We start from the raw sequence: 20,157 nt of genomic DNA on the forward strand, positions 1-20,157 counted from the left end.
ACAGAATATGGTCACATTCCTCTGGAATTATGGACAGAAAAGAGTCATGTGGGACGGTGGTGGCCTCTTGCCTTTAGCCTACATCCTAGTCATGAAACAATGTTAAGGCTTTTCAGTCGAACCTGGTCCTGGTCCTCAAAATATTCACATTTCATAATCATTTCTTCTACAAGTTTCCAGTGTCCTCAGTGCTGAGAATTCGCCCAAGGGCAGTCACCTGATTACAACAGAAGAGACCTGGAAACCAGCCCATGTGACCCCACATTCCACATGCTTGACTAGAGTGGAGCTTTTGGGACTCTGCATAGTTACTGGAATCACATGGAATATAACAAGGGAAACATGGGGGTGGAGGACATTTAACATTCTCCATGCACTAGGAGAACAGATAATGCCCCAGTAAGTGGAAAATAAAAATGGGCCATTTTGAATGGAAGGGAGGAAGCATAACATGAAGGTTATGTCTTACCATCCTTCCCCTACAAGAAAATCTTATTTTCCCTCTCACAGAAAATCTGTGTTTCTTTTCCCCAACATGCTAACAGAGACCAGTGAACAGAAATAGGCTGCTTTGTGTCCATCAATAGAATCTATATACCATCTTTTCCCCCAGGGATTAATTCAGCTTTTGATTAAATCTTTCTGAGATTTAAATCATGATGTTACAAACCTCCAAGGAACTCTTCTATGAGTTGTGACCTTCTTTATTACTCTCTGCCGTTTGATAAAGTACAAAGATTGATTTATAATGGATTGTAGTGTGTTTGAAAACAAAGAGTAGCAACGAAAATTGCAAAATATAAGATTAATATAAATATTGCAAATGGAATGTTTTAGTTAAAATATTCTATAACTAATACTGAGTCACAACTGTGTAGCTAGTAACACTATAGTTGAGTCAGTATAGTAACGTTATTAGGGCTGTAAATTATATCCAATGATTAGCTAAATAAACCTACAAAGAAGAGAAAACCGACAACGCTAAAAAAGAATTTCAATTCAATATCATATTGTATATAGTTTAGACAGATTTGGCTTGGAGGACTTTTGAATTGAGACAATCTTCTTTTAAAAAAAGCTATATCAAATGTTAATTTATTTTTGTCAGCCCAGTTTTGGTTTTAATAATTATTTTGCCATTAGTATCAACAAGAATGAAAGTGATTCAATGTTTTGAGGACAATATGAAATAAATCCTTTATCTCAATCAGGATGTTCCAGTACCAAACTAGCAGCTACTAATGCTGCTTCTGAAAATCCCTCATTTTCTCTCTGCCCTCAAAAGATTTGTTAGGGTAAAAAGTTAACCATTTAGGGAAGAGTTCTAATGTCCTTGCTAGTTCCAACCAGAAGATTAAAAATGCCTTATGCAATTTAAGCATCAATAGAAGACAAGTCAGGAACTGGGACTTATCTATTGAAACTCAGGAGTGCTTGGTATCCACAGTGGCAGATAAATTCAGTATTTTGGTAAGATAATGGTAGATTTTTATTTTCCATTTCGATAAAATAATTGATGAATTTTATATTGGTATAAAACAATCCACGGGGAGTGTATCTTATGTTATTTAGCAGATTTCAGTGCACTTCTGATAGCTGTTATCACATTTCCAATATTTACAAACACTCTTTTTCTCTCTAGGAGATGGAAATGATGGAATATAATTTAGCCATCTTTCCCCAATGTTGCATATGTTGAGTCTTGCAATGCAAATGATTGGCAATGAGAGCAACCATTTGAAATTGGGCAAGGGCATTCTCTGTCATTAGGACCACCATCATCTACCAGCCACAATGGACATCCTGACAGCACGATGTGTCTTCAGCTATCAGCTCATCCCATATTTAACTAACCCGATGACTTCCATATGTTGGGGAACTGCATCCTGTTACAAGTCTTGGAGAAATATTCAGTCCATCTACAACAAAATTGCTTTCTATACTGAATATTCAGTGAGTTTTTCCCTAGGGGAAAGGGCTTGTACTTAAAAATACACACTTCCCAGGGTTAAGTACAAAAATAGAGCTAATCCATTTGATACAATCCCATGTCATTTTTCACCTCTGAACGTTCATTATGGAAACCACCATGTCTGCCTTTGCCGTTTAGAAAAAGACAAGATACAGAAGGTGCACATTACCTTAGAGCTGAAATGCATCCATGAATATGGAAAAGCAGGGAGAAAGGGAAAGAGAGCCAGAGAGGAAATAGAATAATAATAAGCGAGTAATGGGTACTGATCTGAGAAACATGCCAGGAGTTTGGTTACGATAAATAAGAAAAGCAGAAGTAGATTTGAAACATTCGTTTCCCTTTATTAGCTCAGTGAGGCTGATGTGTACTGCACATTTAAAAAAAAATCACAGGAATTTTCATACAATGAATAAAACCACAACAATACATGTAGAATTGGCAGGTGGAAAAAAGGCCCGGCAAGGGCTCAACTAATCGCTCACTTTCCCTCTTCAGCATAGTTCAACCAACAGTATTACACTTTCACCTACAAATCTTAAAGTAGCTCCATCAAGTCAGCAGTTCACATTATTGAAAATGTCTGTCACATAGGTACAAATTTAGAATCATCACATTATAGTACATGGCTATTCTAGGTCATCTATAGATCAGGTCTTAGACTACAGTGATTGAAGTTCTCATTACAGCCATCAAGAAAGGACACATAATCATTACCTACTGGAAGCTCACATCTAAAGGCATGAAAAGGTTTCCTTTTATCAACTGACCCAAACATCATACCCCAATAGTGCAAAGTTCCCTCTCTGCTGCTTTGAATGTTGACAGCCCAACTGTTGTTCTCGGAGTCGTTTAGCAAAAAATTGATTTTGTTGCACTGGAAGAATTATTCTGCTACATCTCTTTTTAAAAAAGAAAAAAATCCACATTACTAAAGCACCAGTTCGGTTACCAAAATTGTAGATGTGGTACTTACCATGGCATGAAGGCAATGGCCCACGGTCATCTAAAAATCCTACAGATCTATGCTGAAATTTGCCTCCAGTGATGATGGGGTGCACGTGTTCATTTGAAATATTCTCTCCCAAAAAAATAAAAATAAAAATGAGAGGAGCACAGCTTACATTTTGATGGGCTACCCACAGTGTCTGCAGAAGATACAAAAGCTCCACTAATTTTAGATGCAATTTGAAGTCCATTGAGGAAAACTATCTTCATGGTAACAATATTTGTCAGGCTGGGGGTGGGGGGTATAAATTAATCCTCAATATGATATCTGTAGTGCTGCCTTTTGATAAGTAAGAAAAGAAACCAAGTATTCCACTCATGTCAACAATCCAGGGCAAAAAGGAGAATGTATTTAAAATTGGATCACAAAAATTTAAAGGCAAAATAGAGAACACATGTGGTCCTTGAACACATAATAGGATTTACTAAATATCGATTTCTTAAAAATAATTTATTGCTCTTAATAGTCTTTTTATTATTATTCTACAACAGAAGATACTCAAAATTCAGAAAGAAAGACTGTAAACTTTAGTTTGGCGTTCACACAGAGTTAAAATACCTGCATTTAACCTACAGAACAACAAGAATTAGGCGGATTAAAGATGTGTTACTGTTGTAACGCAGAACCTGTGAACAGGTTCTCTTATTTCATAGTATTTTTATTGCTTTCTATCTACTTAGAAATAAGAAGCCAAAAAATCAAGCAAGCATCTGACAGGACAAACAGTGGATTCACTCAGAACACAATATGCTGGTGATAAATGAATGCAGCTATCAAAATTAGCTGCATTGGCCTGGGGGTGAAATCCATCTTATAAGATCATGTTGGGTGAGAGAAAGGAAAAGAACAATTAAGTAGTAGGTGTATCATGTCTTCCAGAAAAGTCATGTCAGCCAAACAGTAATCGAATCTCAATTTAGAAACTTGAATACACACTCCAAACGTTACTGAATTCCATTCCAGGGACTCCACACTCAGATGAAATCCTGATGCTCAAAATGGAGGTTTTTCTGAAGTTTTTATTGAATTTAGCAGAAGCAATGTCATCAAGAACAACATCATGGTCACGTCAGAGGCCATGCTAGTGCAAGTAGAAACACTGCTTCTGCAAAAGCTGAATTTCCCAAATGAAGCACTTACACTCCAACCTGACAATTGTCATGCATCCTAGGTAGAAAATTTCCACTGGCTTTATTATTTTCATGATCTCATAATTTATAATAAATAGGCTATCTGCAACTGATAAATATGTCTCTTTAGTAAACAAAGGAATGAAATATCAGTATTTATACAGGATGCATAACTGTAAAAAATACAGATAAATACCATCGTCATACTCTGCCAAGGGAAAGAAATACTGGCTTCAAAGATAGTCTTCAGACACACATTAATTATTGTAAAAATCATACTATAATTATTACCTCAGCATTTTGTATCAAATTAAAATCACAAAAATTAAAACAAAACAGCATTTTAAAAAGATTTTTGACTTCTAGTTTCAAAACTACTGTTGATAGAGAAAATAAAAACATTTCTTAATGGTTACCCATTGAGAGACTTTACATAAAATCATGATATCTTCTAGAAAAATTTTAGATGAGAAAATTTCATTCCCCTAACAAATCCAGTGTATAAAACTTCAAAGAAAAACAAGCGACAAGAAAATGTGGAAAAATATCGCAGAAGTGGTTAATACCTTTAGGGGACTAGGATATTTCTTGACAAGATGCTTGGATTGAAGCTCACCTAAGGGATGGATGTGCGGAAAGCATCATTTTGCTCTTGTTGCACTCAACAGACACACACACTTTTTGTTTTTACAATCAAATATATATAAGCAGTAAGTTCAGCTTCTAAATATGTTAGTGTACAATAATTGTTTCACCTCATAATTACATTTGAATATTCTTGATTAAGAAAAATTTAGCAGTTTTGAAAAGAAGGCTGCATTTACAGTGCATAGCTGTAACAAAAAAGAACATTGTTGTATAGTATATACATAAAATAAAAATACTCCATTTAACATCTGTAAATACTTAACTACATCAGAGAATGTAGCAATTACACTATCTGAACACATCTCAGAGAGTTCTACCCAACTCTCATTAGTAATGAAACCCGGTGTCCGCTCCTCAGAAAGAACCGCTGAACAAGCTGCACGCTTGACCATTGACAAGGCTTTTGAAATTTGCAGTGGAAGATCAACATTTTGGACATTTACATGGGTGTCAGGATTAAGGATGAACTACAGAAACTTCAAAATGTTAGGAAACTTTAGCATTTTGGTGCCCGCAGTATCCTCTCCCACCCAGATTCCATGGCAAAAGGAAAAAAAAAAAAAAAAAGAGAGAGAGAGAGAGAGGGACAGGATATTAGTTCTATGGAACCTGTGGTTTCTTCAGGATTGTCATCTAATCATTACGTTATGAGAGAAAGCTTGCTTCAAGTTGATTCTGCACTTTCTTAAAAAAACAGAGTACAAAGGCTGATGCCCAGACATCAGCGGCTGTCATTTTAGGGTGGTTTGTGGTTGGTTGGTTGGTTGGTTGGTTGTTAGTTTTCTTTCCTTTTTAATTTATATATATATATATTTTTTTTTCCTTTTGAATAGAATACGAACATTTTGAAGTTCTAGGTTTTAAGTGTGTCTTCATGGAACTGCTGCCATTTGAAATGGTTTGCCCTTGCACATTCTGGTCAGGTGCCCCCAGTCCTCACATGTACCCACACATACTTCCCCTAAACCAAGCACACACACCACACACATACATACACACACATATACATGCACACACGCACACTCCATCACCAAGAGACTCCAGGAAAAGCAAAGCTGACACCCATGAATAAACATGTGCTTACTGGATATCATTCTGTCTCTTGCCTCTTCAGCAGCTGTGTTCATGTAAACCATTGTTGTTATTGTTGTTGTTGTTCTTGTTGTATTGTTGTTTTGTTTTGTTTTTGTACAGAGAGTGTAAAGTAGGAGAAATTCCTAAGTATGACTTGCAATAGTCTTTAGGGAAGGACGCGCTGTCCCATGAGGTATTCGCCATCCCTCTGTCATCCTCAGCTAGGGAACATGTTACCTGCGCAAGCTTCTCTGAGCTTCTTTCAGTAAACTATCAAAATCCAGAGAGTCATACTTGCTCTTGGTGGAAGCAGGGTCAAAGTCATCTGAGTTTGAATCTGAAAGAAACACAAGCCAGTTTAGATACACACTTTGCTGATGGCCATTAACTCAATCATTCCAATTCAAGATTACCGGATTCGATAACAACTCTTCCCATCAATATACTTTAGAAAACAATATCCAGATTTTATTGGATATATATGGATATGTAGGAAGAGGATGGGGAGTAGTGAGCTTTCAAAAACACTCACCTGTGGACTCATTTAGGCTTAAACACCCTGGGAGTTACGCAGAGCACACGTTAATATATCTCTGGCAGATAACCACCCTCCCCTTCCCTCGACACGTCAAATGACTTGCCCATGGTTCCTCAATAACTTAGATGTAGACGTGAGAGTACAAGCTGGAACTAATTTTCCTATTCAATGGGATTAATTTAATTGAGCATAAAATCCAGTAGAGTATGAGAGAAAGAATCATGAGAATTTCCCCTAAACTTCAACCTGATGCTTCTCTTTGAGGCAGGAGGGGACATATGATGTGGTCCTCTACTTCCGTACCTCTGGGCCTCCCAGAATTTTTGGTGCAAATTCTCCCCAAATTGGAAGGTTGAGAGAAATGCTTCACATCCCAGGAGAGTAAATTCGAAAGAAGAAATAAAGTGCAGGTATCAATAAAGCCATGCCCTTCTTGGACTCTTAAACTAGTCCAAGTAAGCTTTTGAGCAAAGTTTCACTGCTACTTCAAACAGACCTTAACAAAATAGATATGTTTTAGCAATACAGAAAGCAAAGTAAAATTCTGTTAAATATTCCTGGTTTTTCTCCATTGACTTCTATGAAAAAGCCAGATATTTCTGCTGGTCTTGCAAGTAACAAGGGGTGGCTTGGAAATATAATAAAAAGTCTCTTATAAATACATTAATTCTTTTGAAAACATTTATTTGAAGGAAAACAAAACCATTATGGAAAACTAACAATTCTACCAAAATATAAGAATTCCCATGCTTTTCCCAGAGTAAGTTACAAAATCGAAATGGTCAAAGTAATAGAAGGGTGTAATACTAGATACTACAGAGGCATACTCGTTGACCTAAAATGTTGTTTTGCTGACAAGATTGCAAACCAAGCTCTCTAGCACCGGCCTGACCATCCCATTTCCCAAGTTTCAATCTACCTTTACATACCTAGATTTAAAGACAAAGAAATGTCTGTATTTATGTTTTCCTTTCATTCTGATCACCTTTGGTCTTTACTGAGTTTTTTTCAGCAAGTTTTTTTTAAGGTAAGAGCAACGAGAACAATTACAGTCTCAATAATAAAAAACAGAGACAAAACTGGCCAATCTTTCCTCAGTAACATCTTAAATAGTCAATTCTTAAATTACACTGGCTTCAACGCTTCTCTTCATAGGCTAATGAATGGTTTTCTTGTATTGCTAAGGCCTCACAAACAACTGATGTTCAAATCAAAATCTTTTTTGTGGAGACAAAAAAAATGTCTAGCTCATTGCTAGAGATTAGTCTGAAATCAGAATTCCACTTGCATTGTAGATCAAGAGGGAAGATTCACCCAATGATGGAGTCTGTGTGATAAAAGTCAGCCTGGAACCATCAGGGACATACACACATACCTTTCCTTGAGGAACACTTTGAGAATATTTTAAATTTCCTTACTTTGCAACATTCTAAGCAAACTCTAGAATTTCAGTGTTTCTGTATTTTATTAGCAAATATTTAAAAAATTGTGAAATAGTAGTTCTCAAGAGTTTCTTCACTGTGAAATATAGTGTTCACATATATACCCACTTACACAGGCACACTGTTATTCAGAAAACAACCAAAAATATTTTTTTGTTGCATGAGATGGAATGTGGTTACATTTCATTTCTGAGGCAATAACATCTACTCCACCAATTTCTCTCCTGCTAATGAAAGGATATTGGAGCACAGTAAGATATAATAAAAATGTTATAGGTGTGAGACCTCTGAGCCCAAGCTAAGCCATTATATTCTCTGTGACCTGCACGTACACATCCAGATGGCACATACACATCCTGCCTTAACTGATGACATTCCACCACAAAAGAAGTGAAAATGGCCTGTTCCTGCCTTAACTGATGACATTGTCTTGTGAAATTCCTTCTCCTGGCTCATCTTGGCTCAAAAGCTCCCCCACTGAGTACCTTGTGACCCCTACTCCTGCCCGCCAGAGAACAACCCCCCTTTTTCCTTTACCTACCCAAATCCTATAAAGCGGCCCCACCCCATCTCCCTTCGCTGACTCTTTTCAGACTCAGCCCGACTGCACCCAGGTGAAACAAACAGCTTTATTGCTCACACAAAGCCTGTTTGGTGGTCTCTTCACATGGACGCGCATGAAAATAGGAATAACTCAAGCCACTCTAATTTTTCAAAATAAATTGTTATAAATAATGATACTGTATTATTTGAAACAAATCACATCATGCTTATATTCCCAGCACCTGGAAAACTGTTGGCACAAAGGAGGCACTCAAATTAATATTTGTTGAAGGAATATACTAATCTCAAACACCAAAATATTATTAAAACCATGGTTGAAAATATTTATATTGGGGTGTGGGAATGATTTATCAATGAATGGCAAAGAAATACATAAAGTTACGTGTGTAATCAAGAATACTGATAATACAATACATTCATTTCAGTTAATGAATAATTTATAATGTATGTGTCATTTATTTTTTTAAATGTTTAAGTTATATAACATAACTAATTCCTAATCAAAACTATTACATTCATAATACTGACCCATCTTTCTGTTTGGATCCTGTAGTCCTACTTTAATTTCTCTTTGTCTTTCCCCTCTGATTTTTTTTCATTGAGATCTTTAGAAAGATCCATTTGCTTATAAGACAGTAAATAGAAAGACACACACACTACAGATTCATGGCAACTGGAACTTAAATCTTGGCTTCGCTGTTTTAACCTTGATCAAGTCATTTTAATCTCTCACTCTCATTTATAAAACTGGGTCATAAATAGTAGCTGAAATCGTTATGTTTTGCTCTAATAATATTGTAGTCACCATTATCTAGTTTCAGTAGTAGAGAAATAGGATGTATAAGCTAACTTAATTTGGGGGAGCAAGTAAACAGAAAGAAAATTGGTTAAATCTATCTAGAATGATAAGTAACTTTCCTGTCTTGGTAAAATTAATCTGTGTCACATCATTTTTGCTTTACTATTGTGACATATGTGTATGCTCCTGACCCCTGAGTCCAGTATATTCTTATGCCCTGAAGCGTGCATAAACACTAAATATGGTGAGCATAAGAATATTTGAATTCTTCAGGGAACAAAGACAAGACACAGGAAAAATGTTTTCAGTTCCAAAGCTGATTCCTAGAGTCGATTCTTCCATTTTAAAACAACTTTACACTTCTAACTTCTCATTCCCATCATTTTAAATTATAACCATAGCCACTATTTATTGAGCACCTATGTTATGCCAGACATGTGCTAATAGCATCACAAACATTTATTTAATCTTCACAATAACACTATACGGTATCTTACAAATGAAGAAGCAGAACTGAAGGGGTTGAATTGTTTGCCCAACGGTAGTGGTAAGTCAGATTTCAATCCCAGGTCTGCAGGATTCCAAAGCCTGGCCTCTTCAGACTGTACAATGCTGGAGCTCAGAAAAAAACTACCTTTGTGCCATCGTAGAGCTTGAGGGAATTGGAAAAATCCGTGCTACTACAACGCACATCAAACATACTTTTCAGAAAATACAGAGCGAGCTTAGCAATGGCAAAGTTTCTATTGCTGCTGGCTAGGCAGGGAGATAACGAGAGAGGAAGCATTCTTCTTAGAAATATTTCAAGGAGGTTCCAGTTCAATTTGGAAATACCATCCAATCCTCCCTCTCTACCAGTGATGAATCGTGATCTAAAGGCCCCTCTAGGTAGCTTATTTTAAACTCTAGATGTTGTGAGAGACTAGAAACACCCTGGCCTTCATCACTGAAGAAAATAAGTCAAATCAACTCAAGACTTCAATCCGTCTTGACTGTTTTTATCAGCCAACATTTGAACAAATGACTTGCCACGTTCTATATTTTCATCCCTAGCCTGCTATCTCTCTAACAGTTAGCTGCCTCTCCACTGCTTCCCACTATCTATTTAGTTTGTGGAGTGAATTATAGCATATTCCCTGTGAACAATGCACATCACCTGTATCAATTACTCTAGGAAGACATTCCTTCGTTGGACAGAAGAAAAAAAATCCCTGTATTTAGTATTTGTTTCCTTTTTTATACCAACCCAGAGAAAGTGCATATAGATATCTAATAATGATGAGGACTAGATTTATATGTTAATTCCATGATAAATATTACAAATAAATGTAATATAATTATGTCATATGCACAAGACATTTGTCACTTCCCTTCCTCAAAGAATTTAAAGGCTTACAATGCACACATTAGATGGGGAATGACATGCAAAGGAACAAAATTAAAATTGGAAACGAAATTAAGATGTCCATTTTGGCATTATTTATAATATTCAAAAATTAAAAATTAAATGTTTGGCTATAATGTAATGACTAAATATAATGGTACTATTCACTCAGAAAAATACTGTGCAACCATTAAAGTATGTTAATAAATTATTTTTAATCTTGTGAGTCACAGCAGAGCATGAATTTGTATATTAATTGAGAAAAGTAGAATTTGGAAGTTTATATACATATAAAAATAAATATATATATATAAATTCAACTATAAGAAATTAGACATGCTGAGACAAAATACTGGAAGGCAAATCACTTCGTTGGTAATAGTGGTTATTCCTGGATGACAGGCTGATACATTATTTTAATTTTTTTCTTAATACCTTTTTATATTTACCATATTTTACCCCTTGAGTCTGTACAGCTTTTATAACAGGAAAAATTAATATCATGTATGCTTCAGTTTCCTTATCTGTAAAATGGGGATGATAATAATAATATACACCTCTTAAGATAGTTCCAGTAATTAAATGGAAAATGCTTTCAAAGCTCCTGGCACAGTGTCTGGCATATGGAAGCACTCAACAAATAACAGGTGTTTCTTTTTTTTTTTTTTTTAAAGAAAGCATAGTGTGATTTAGTATATGAAATTTAATTTTCTTCTCTCTAGTTGTAGTTCATAGAAAATGATGATATTTCTAAGTGTCTGTGAAATAACAAGAAAAAACGAGACTTGCACATTCTGTTCCATAAAACAATGATGGCAATGCTATGGTTCGTGAAGGGATTCAGGGTAGGCCTGGAAGGCAAAATCAGGTTACAAACACACACACACACACACACACAGACACACACGAATCATAAACACATGTAGACACACACAATACCTGCATACATACACACACATAGACACATGATAGCCACACACATCTGCATAACACACGCACACACAAAGCACAATACCACACACATACATGTTTAATATTCACACAACACACACAGACACACACAATATCCACAGAGATACACACAATACATGCACTCACAAAATATAAAGCTGCATGCACACACAACACACATACAGAAATCATGAACACGTGGAAACACACAATATCCACATACATACCTACCACAATTTTCAGCACCTGAGTAGATAGTACAAAGAATTTACTTCTGTTCTTTCTTGCCAAAACCTAGGCCCCTTTCTTCTGAAACTGTCTTATACATTTTTCTTAAAAATCTGTATTCAAACATTCCCTTTAGTAAAATAAAGTGATGGTTCAACCCAACGTGCCTACAGATTATGTTTGCTCCCATCTTGAGCTCTACATTATGGATTCCTCATTCCACGTACAATAAAATCCATACCTAGGTCTGCATAGTTAGACTTGAAAAATTGCTTGCGTCCACAAAAGTACAGCTCGAAGTCAGTTTCGTTCGACCTGCGCAAAGTGTATCCATTTTCAAGAGCAGCAAAAGCATCACAGGTATAACGGTAGGTAATGAAACCATAGCTGTCTCTGCAACGGACAAAGAAAAGTTCAAAGCTGGTTAAGAAGTATTAGCATATGGGACTGTAACCCTTTCTACTTTGTGAGACTTCTCCGGTGCCAACGTCTGCGCCACTGCATCCATTTATCAGTGTGATTGTCCTGTCAAGCAGCTAAATACTTATTTCTGGGACAGGAAATCTCAACTAGAAAGATTAATAAATAGGGATGAAAGAAAATAAATAAGGTTCTGAACTCAACGTGTCATCTGTCAAAGCACTTACATTGGCAACTCCCATCCCAGTAATCTTATGGCCATAATTTTTTACATACGTCAGCTTCTAAACAAGAAATAATCTTGAAGATTCTCACCCATCATCCCGCAGATTTACTGTGCACTCCTCAATTTCACCAAAAACTTCAAAACGGTCCCTCAGTTCTGTCCGTGTTGTGTCAGGTCTGATTTTACCGACATAAATCACACGGCGCTCTTCCTATGGGGGGAAGGAAGTAGAGAGTTCTGGAGTGGGAAAAAAACTAACCCTCGGCCAGGCACAGTGGCTCACACCTGTAATCCCAGCACTTTGGGAGGCCGAGGCAGGTGGATCATGAGGTCAGGAGTTCAAGACCGGCCTGGCCAAGATGGTGAAACCCCATCTCTACTAAAAATACAAAAATTGGCCAGGCGTGGTGGTGGGCACCTGTAATCCCAGCTACTCAGGAGGCTGAGGCAGAGAATTGCTTGAACCCGGGAGGCAGAGGTTGCAGTGAGCTGAGATTGTGCCACTGCACTTCAGCATGGGCGACAGAGTGAGACTCCATCTCAAAAAAAAAAAAAAGAAAAAGAAAAAAAAGCTAACCCTCTAGAAACATGCATAAATGTACAATCATGCATAAGAAACCCCACTGAGCATGGGAATTAGAGCAAAACATACACTACAATGGAAGGAAAGACTACATTTGAACCAAGTATTAATTCCCATTTCTTCAGTATCAATCTCTTCTCGCTCACATAGATTCTTCTCTTCACCTCTACTCTTTTCTACCTTTCCTATCTGTCTCTGTTCTACTCTCAGATGAACTTGATGTGTTAGAAAAGAAATCTGTATAGTGCATTCTTTTTTCAAATCATGGAACAATACCTATTAAATATTTGAACATTTGTGACTTGATTATGAATCAAAATTGTTATGAAACTGACCTGGCTTACAAAACTATTATATTTCTCATTAACTCAGAATTCTAATACTGAGATGAACAAATTCTGATGTCATCAAAAGAGTGGTTCTTAAACTCTACTATACATAAAAATTACTTGGGGTGCTGATTAAAAATGCAAATGATTGAGCTTTATCTAGTTGTACTAAAACAAATGTAAGATAAGGTTCTACAACCTTCATTTTTAACAAGCACACCCCAGCTATTTTGATGCAGGTGGTCCAAAGACAATAATTTAAGAAATACAGTCTTAAAATGTAGGCCATTTTAAGCCATGAGTCTCCAAAGAATAAGAGCTAAATAAAAGAGCCTATAAATTTCACTTTGCCAATAAATCTAGTCTTATTTTAGGAACAGACTAGAGGGGTGTGGCCTAATTTTCACAAGTGGAGTCAATATCATAATCTGAAAGTCATCAGTAATTTATAACCTACAAAATACAGGAATAATATTTTATAGCCTGAGGATAAATTCTTTTTTTAAGCATAGCAATACATTCTTAGTGTAAGAAGCAATCCTATACCTCTTGTTCCAAGAAGATAAGGCCAAAAGTTATGATGTCTCTCAAAGTTTTAAGAACATAAGGAGTTAACATAAAGAATGTGCTCACCAACTAGTTTGTATGTATAGTAAGGACAAACAATGATAAAATGAATTTAAGGTTGCAGAGATTTAAGTTAGGTTGAAGCAAAGACTAGAAGCAGAGAACTGAGGTACAGACTTGGCTTGCCCAAGAGTTTTCTTTGGATGTACTGAGAGTCCCTTGTCTTGGGTGATGAAAAGAGTAATTCGGGCTGAAAGCAAAAAGATGCCCTTTCTTATTTACTGAATGGTTTTCCTTTTCTTATGCCCAGTATTTGGCCAAGAATCTGGTAAGGAGTAGGCACCCGACAAGCATTTGTGAAATGTAACTGAACAATTCGCAGACCCTATATCTTCCTGGATGATAAGCTTACCAATGTCTGGTCTTATTCTACCATATGTAACATTCTTGCCTCTATTTTTTATTAGGAAAGTAAGTTCCTCTGAGCCTCAGGTGCAAATAATCAACTATCTACTTGACATCTCAGGTTGGTTGTGCCTGAGGAACCTCACACTACACCAACCTTACCGAAGCCCAACCCTCCAGCCTTGCCCTCTCCCTATTTGGTTCTTTCCCAATGTTCTTGTATTAGTGAAATGAACACCATCTAGCCAGTTATTTCGGACAGAAATTTAAGTACCTCCCTCTACTCCTTTCTCTTGGTCCTCTCCACATGTTTGACCACTCAAGTCCTATTAATTTTTATCTCCTAAATCTCTCTGTAATCTATTTTCTTTATTCCATTGTCCTAAGCCAAGCCTCCAGCTTCTCTTTCTGGACTAGTATAACAAACAATCTCTTAACTTGGATCTGTGTCCATGTTTATTCTTCTCCAATCTATTCTTCCATTGTTGTTAGGATAGTCTTTGCTAAGAAAACAGGAATCCAATGATGTCCATTAACTTCTAAAATATTCCAATGGCTTCTCATAGCTTTTAATGAAAGACCTAAATCATGAACAAGACCTACAAGGCCCTGTATGGTCTGGGCCTGTTGTCATCATGGGCTTTATCTCTTATATCACATTCTTTCTGTGACTCTCTTTTCCAGCCACACTGAGCTTCTATTAGTCTAGTATATACTGTGCACCTTCCTCCCCAAAGCCTTTGCACATGCTCTTTCCCTGCTACTGGGACACCCTATTCACACTGCACCACTCCCAAGCCTCTCACATACACACACTGTCTACAACAACCTTAAGCTCAAAAATCACATTTTTTCTGAGACTTGCAATGAGGTCAGAATTCCTGTTAGTTGCTCTTACGGAAAACTCTCCTTTCCAATTGTAATTAATAGTTTATCCACTGTTTAATGTCCATCTCCCCAGGATAATAAAAGCTTCATGACAGTAGAGACCATATCTGTTCTGTTCACTACTGTATTTTAAACAAAGCATCAAAACGTAACAGACTATCAATGAATATCTGTTGTAAAATCAATCAGTTACTAATCAATTAATCATCTTGAACACTTATCCCATTCCCTTCATTACATCAAAGATGCCTAAGAATGGTCCTTCTTCTCTGAGACTGTCCAACACAAAGGAGAAGGAAAGTTAGATTTGGTGTTTTACCACAGAAAAAAAACCTTGCTCAGGTAGCTCAGTTGAGTGAAGAAATACAGATTTCCATAATTTGTTTTTACAGATTTAAGTGTAAGAAGTAGCTACATGTTTGCAGGAATCTCACTCATAAAAATCACCTCTGAAAATCAAAGGTAGGAGATAACAAACAGTTGGTAAAACAGAACTCTACGAACAATAGCTATTGAGACTAAATAAATGACCAGATGAAGCAGAGTAACCAGTGCAAGCTGCCTGACACCCTTCCATGTAGATTGTATGTCTCAATTGAAGGCTGTGATTGTGCCACTTCAGAGCACCAAGCACATCCTGGCAGTCAGAAAGTAGAAATGGATGAAGAGGCACATCCCAGACCATTGATGCACACTTGAGCAAGGGAATCATAACACCACATTCCATTCTATTTATGCAGCCAGCTCTAGTCAAACAGCCAAATGTGATGGGACTGTTATCTAAACTTAAATTTCCTGGCGCCTGCTTTCACGGGTGTTAAGGAATTTTTCTTTTAATGAGCCTTTTAGAAAAGTTACTACTGTATAGACAGGAGGGGGAAATGCAGAAGTGAGAGAAAGAAATTGAGACATTGCAAAGAAATTGCTCAACTACCATTATGGGAATAAACACAGCCTATGTATTCAAGGAAATTTGAAGTTAAAGCAAAAATCGACCATATGTATGCCCATATGCAGACATACTGGGACAGTCTCTGAATTGCAGCTTTATACGAAGTTGTATGCAACAACGATCCCATACAAAATATAAACCAGAGGACTTTTTATAATGGATACTGAAACATTCTACAGTAAAAAGAAGATATAACCTAGAGGGGAGAAACAGGAAACCGAAGGGGTGTTCCACAATTACATGAATTACATATTTTTTACCATCTCTTTTTACGAAACACAGGAATGGGGCCATGCCTCACTACCTTACAAAGATCAGAGATTGAATACATGTTGAAATGCTTATTTGAGAAAATTATTGAAGTGCTTGATTTTCCTACTGCTAAAAATGAAAATAAAAGGCATCCAAATGCCTAGAAAGCAAAGACAAAAGTCTTTCTAAGATTGGCCAAAATGTCTAGCAAAGAACTGATTCTTTTAAACATGTTGCAGTTGTATTAGACAGATGAATAGATTTCATATCTTTAAAAAACCTTAACATTTGCAGCCAATTTTTCAAGACATTAATTTCTAAACAGGAGATGAAAGGAAAAGAAATCAAAATGCTTAATAACAATTTCAACTTCTTAAAGGCTTGGAGGAACTCTAAACCTTTGGAAACAGCTCCTTGAAAAGATTTTCGGACCAGTTTTCACTATTGAGGAGGATGGAACATTTATCAAATAACTTTTAGCTTCAGTTTTCACAAAAGCTAGTATGCTGATGGGGTGCATAATAAAATTGAAGACTTACATTGCATTAACATCTATAGTAAATCCTCATTATACCAAAACATGGGAGATAAATAAAGAAACAAAAAACTGACTGAATTAACTGACTTCGCATTACTAAAATTGTTATCAAAAAGAGTCTAGAGCTTCCCAGTTACTGGAGGAAAACATACAGTGGTTGTTTCTCATCAGATAAACTACTCCTGATAAAAGGGGTTTGACTAAGAAAAGACAGAAGGTAGTAGAGAGATGAACATTTGTTGAATTCTTATGTATGCCAAGTACTGCATTTAATGCTTTTAATGGGTGATCTCTCTAAAATGTCCTTTAAGCTAGGTGACAAGGAAGAGCTTGATATAATGTAGATTGCAGCTATGTTTGCAAGTCAGAATAATGTAAAAATCTTTTTTTCTATGCTAAGGAAACTACATATCAACTTTGGCAGTGAAATACTGGTGTTCATTCCTAGATTAGCTGTAAACTGACTGCCTCAAAAATTGCAAAGATATTATAAATTGAGTGTATGGTGTATTCCAGCTAAAAGAAAAGGTGAGTGGAGTGGAGGGTCATGGAAAGGTACAGATAGAAAGATATACCAAGATTCTAAAAAATGCTAAAAAGTGTTTTTCTTTCTTGCCGTTAACATTGATTATCTAACCTAATTCAGTAGGTAGTCAACAAATGCCTACTACTAGGGGGTGTTCTTAGAGAAAAAACAAAATTGTAGCATTAAATTTTTCCAAAGTGTCCCCCATTCACATACCGTGTGCTACTATCCCTGCTTATGTCTAAGGCTGGTTAATGTGAATAAGTCTAGGTTAGTCTACTTAAAAGGTAAGATGCAAATAAAAGCTAACATGCAAGTAAACATACTGGTAAGTCAGAAAACATGAAAATTATAGAATAACAGTATGCATAACTACTTTTTAAAAAAGCTTCACTGAAGTATAATTGATATATCAAAAAATTGTACATATGAAACATATACATTTTGATGGGTTTGGACATATGCCTATATCCTTGATACTATCATCACAATCATGGTACTATATGTATTCATCACCTCCAAAATTTCCTTGTGTTCTTTTGTGTTTTTTTCTTGTGTGTGTGTGTGTGTGTGTGTGTGTGTGTGTGTGAATAACATGAAATCTATCCTCTCAACATTTTAAAGTGTATAATAGCATAGTTAACTATAGGTACTATGTTGTATAGCAGATCTCTATAATTATTCATCTTTCCATAAAACTGAATATTTCTGAATATTGAACTTAGAGTCACAATATAACATATACTAACCCACATAAAATATCTCTTTAAAGAGGCTTGCATAGAAAGCTATTTTATTTTCTCCAAAAAATAACTCTGAGCACTTTGGGAGGCCGAGGTGGGCAGATCATGAGGTCAGGAGATTGAGACCAGCCTGGCCAACACGGTGAAACCCCGTCTCTACTAAAAATACAAAAAATTAGCCGGGCGTGGTGGTGGGCACCTGTAGTCCCAGCTACTCGGGAGGCTGAGGCAGAAGAATGGCGTGAACCCAGGAGGCGGAGCTTGCAGTGAGCCAAGATCGCGCCACTGCATTCCAGCCTGGGCAACAGAGCAAGACTCCATCTCAAAAAAAAAAAAAAAAAAACTCTAAGTAATGTCACAATTTTTTTCATTTCATTTGGAAGAAGTTTATAATTATCAGCAGTAATACCCTGTCCCTAGCTTCTGAGCTGGACACTGACCAACAGAGGAGTAAAGTAGCAGTCACTGCCGCCCGAGCACATCTGGTTTTGGTTTTAAGTGCTAAGCCATATCACAATGTCTAGATTTGCCCTTTAAATTAACATCCCATTATCGTGTTTTCTGGCAGAAAACTGTACAGATTGCAAATGGAGTTGGACTTAGAACTCCACAAGAAATTAGAGCAGTGACAGTTTAGACATTAAGTACTAAACTCTGGCTTGCAGAGTCCCAATATAACCTGAATTATTTCAAGCTTACAAGTTCTGAGAAAGGCAGAAAGTGAATTGCTTTTTGAGAAAGAGTCTGGATGGAAATTACAGGAAAGTGCCAACTGAAACAATGGTAACATTCAACCACAATGTATGATTTTGCATTGGTAATTACTAATTATTAGTGTTCTCTTTGCTTTTGGATTTGGTTCACTTAACTTGGGCTGAATTAGGATTTTAGAAACATAAGCAATGAAAAGTTTACAGATCTCCTAAAACACCTCCTACTTATGGAACTCAAAATAGAAGTAATGCAGACAAAGGTTAAAAAGATGACTTTAATATTGTAAAATAACAATTATTAAATTTCTAAAGGTTTTTTTTCATTGCCTTTTGGAGTCTCTGTTTTTCTGGTTCCCTAAATATATGATTGCTTTGATTAATGAATAACCCAACACTGACCCCAAGATATCTTAAATGTAATTTGCTTCTTACTCATTACTTTAAGGTTGTTTCAAACATTGAAAGAACATCACCTACCTGACCAACTTAAGTCTGGACTGTCCTTGTTCCCTTAGCTCTTCTATGTATGAATTTTCAAGCTAATTTTTTCAAATCAGTTAAAAATCATTGCATATATCCCTGCACTCAAGTCCATAAAAATATACTTTGGGGATGCATTATGGTACTAGAAAGCTAATTATTTGGAGGAAGGGAACCAATAAAAAAAAATTCATGTGGGTAAACTCATTAAATAGTTCCATGATGCCTTCAAGATAGCTTTCAAAATCTTTAGCATGAATTATAGGACCCTTTAGGCTGTCTTCCACCATTCCCTCTAGATTTATTTCTTGCCTCTCTTGTGTCTCAGTGTTCCAATTAAATGACTAGTAGTTTCTCAATATACCTTATTCTTTTTTAGAGACTTAGTATAAGCTATAGCCTCTGTCTAAAACAGCAATGTCCAGTAATAATACAATGCAGTATATGCCATGTAAAATTTTCTAAGAGCCACATTTTAAAAAGTAAAAATATGAAAAATTCAATGTTAATAATATATTGTATTGGGCTCAACATGTCCAAACTATTATATCAATTTGTGATTGATATAAAAAGATTAATGAAGTATTTTACACTATTTTTTATACTAAGTCTTCTAAATCCAATCACACAGTGCGTCTTAATATGGCCCAATCAAATCAACCATGTGGCTAAAGGCTACCATATTGGATGCTGCAGGTGGAGAAAACCTTTGTCCTTTCTCCCTTTAGGATTTGGATCAGTCTTACCCTGTCTGAGGATGTTCTCCTTCGTACATAGATCTGGATGCCCCCAATAT

At 36.3% G+C, this 20,157-nt stretch overlaps 1 protein-coding gene across 6 annotated transcripts in view; it reads right to left on the reverse strand.

Moving 5' to 3' along the window:
- Positions 1 to 2,295: 2,295 nt before the first annotated feature.
- The window catches only part of PPARGC1A (PPARG coactivator 1 alpha), a 681,913-nt gene continuing 664,051 nt past the window's right edge, over positions 2,296 to 20,157 (reverse strand). For all 6 annotated transcript variants that reach the window (XM_054484915.2, XM_054484918.2, XM_063663571.1 and 3 more), the window contains 3 exons: positions 12,475 to 12,596; positions 11,981 to 12,132; positions 2,296 to 6,170 (listed from right to left, as the gene is read on the reverse strand). In XM_054484915.2, the coding sequence (XP_054340890.1) occupies positions 6,067 to 6,170; positions 11,981 to 12,132; positions 12,475 to 12,596 (378 nt within the window). In that variant the 3' untranslated portion in view covers positions 2,296 to 6,066. The remainder of the gene's footprint in view (positions 6,171 to 11,980; positions 12,133 to 12,474; positions 12,597 to 20,157) is intronic.

This window comes from Pongo pygmaeus, chromosome 3 (assembly GCF_028885625.2).
Source record: "Pongo pygmaeus isolate AG05252 chromosome 3, NHGRI_mPonPyg2-v2.0_pri, whole genome shotgun sequence".
NCBI lineage: Eukaryota > Metazoa > Chordata > Mammalia > Primates > Hominidae > Pongo > Pongo pygmaeus.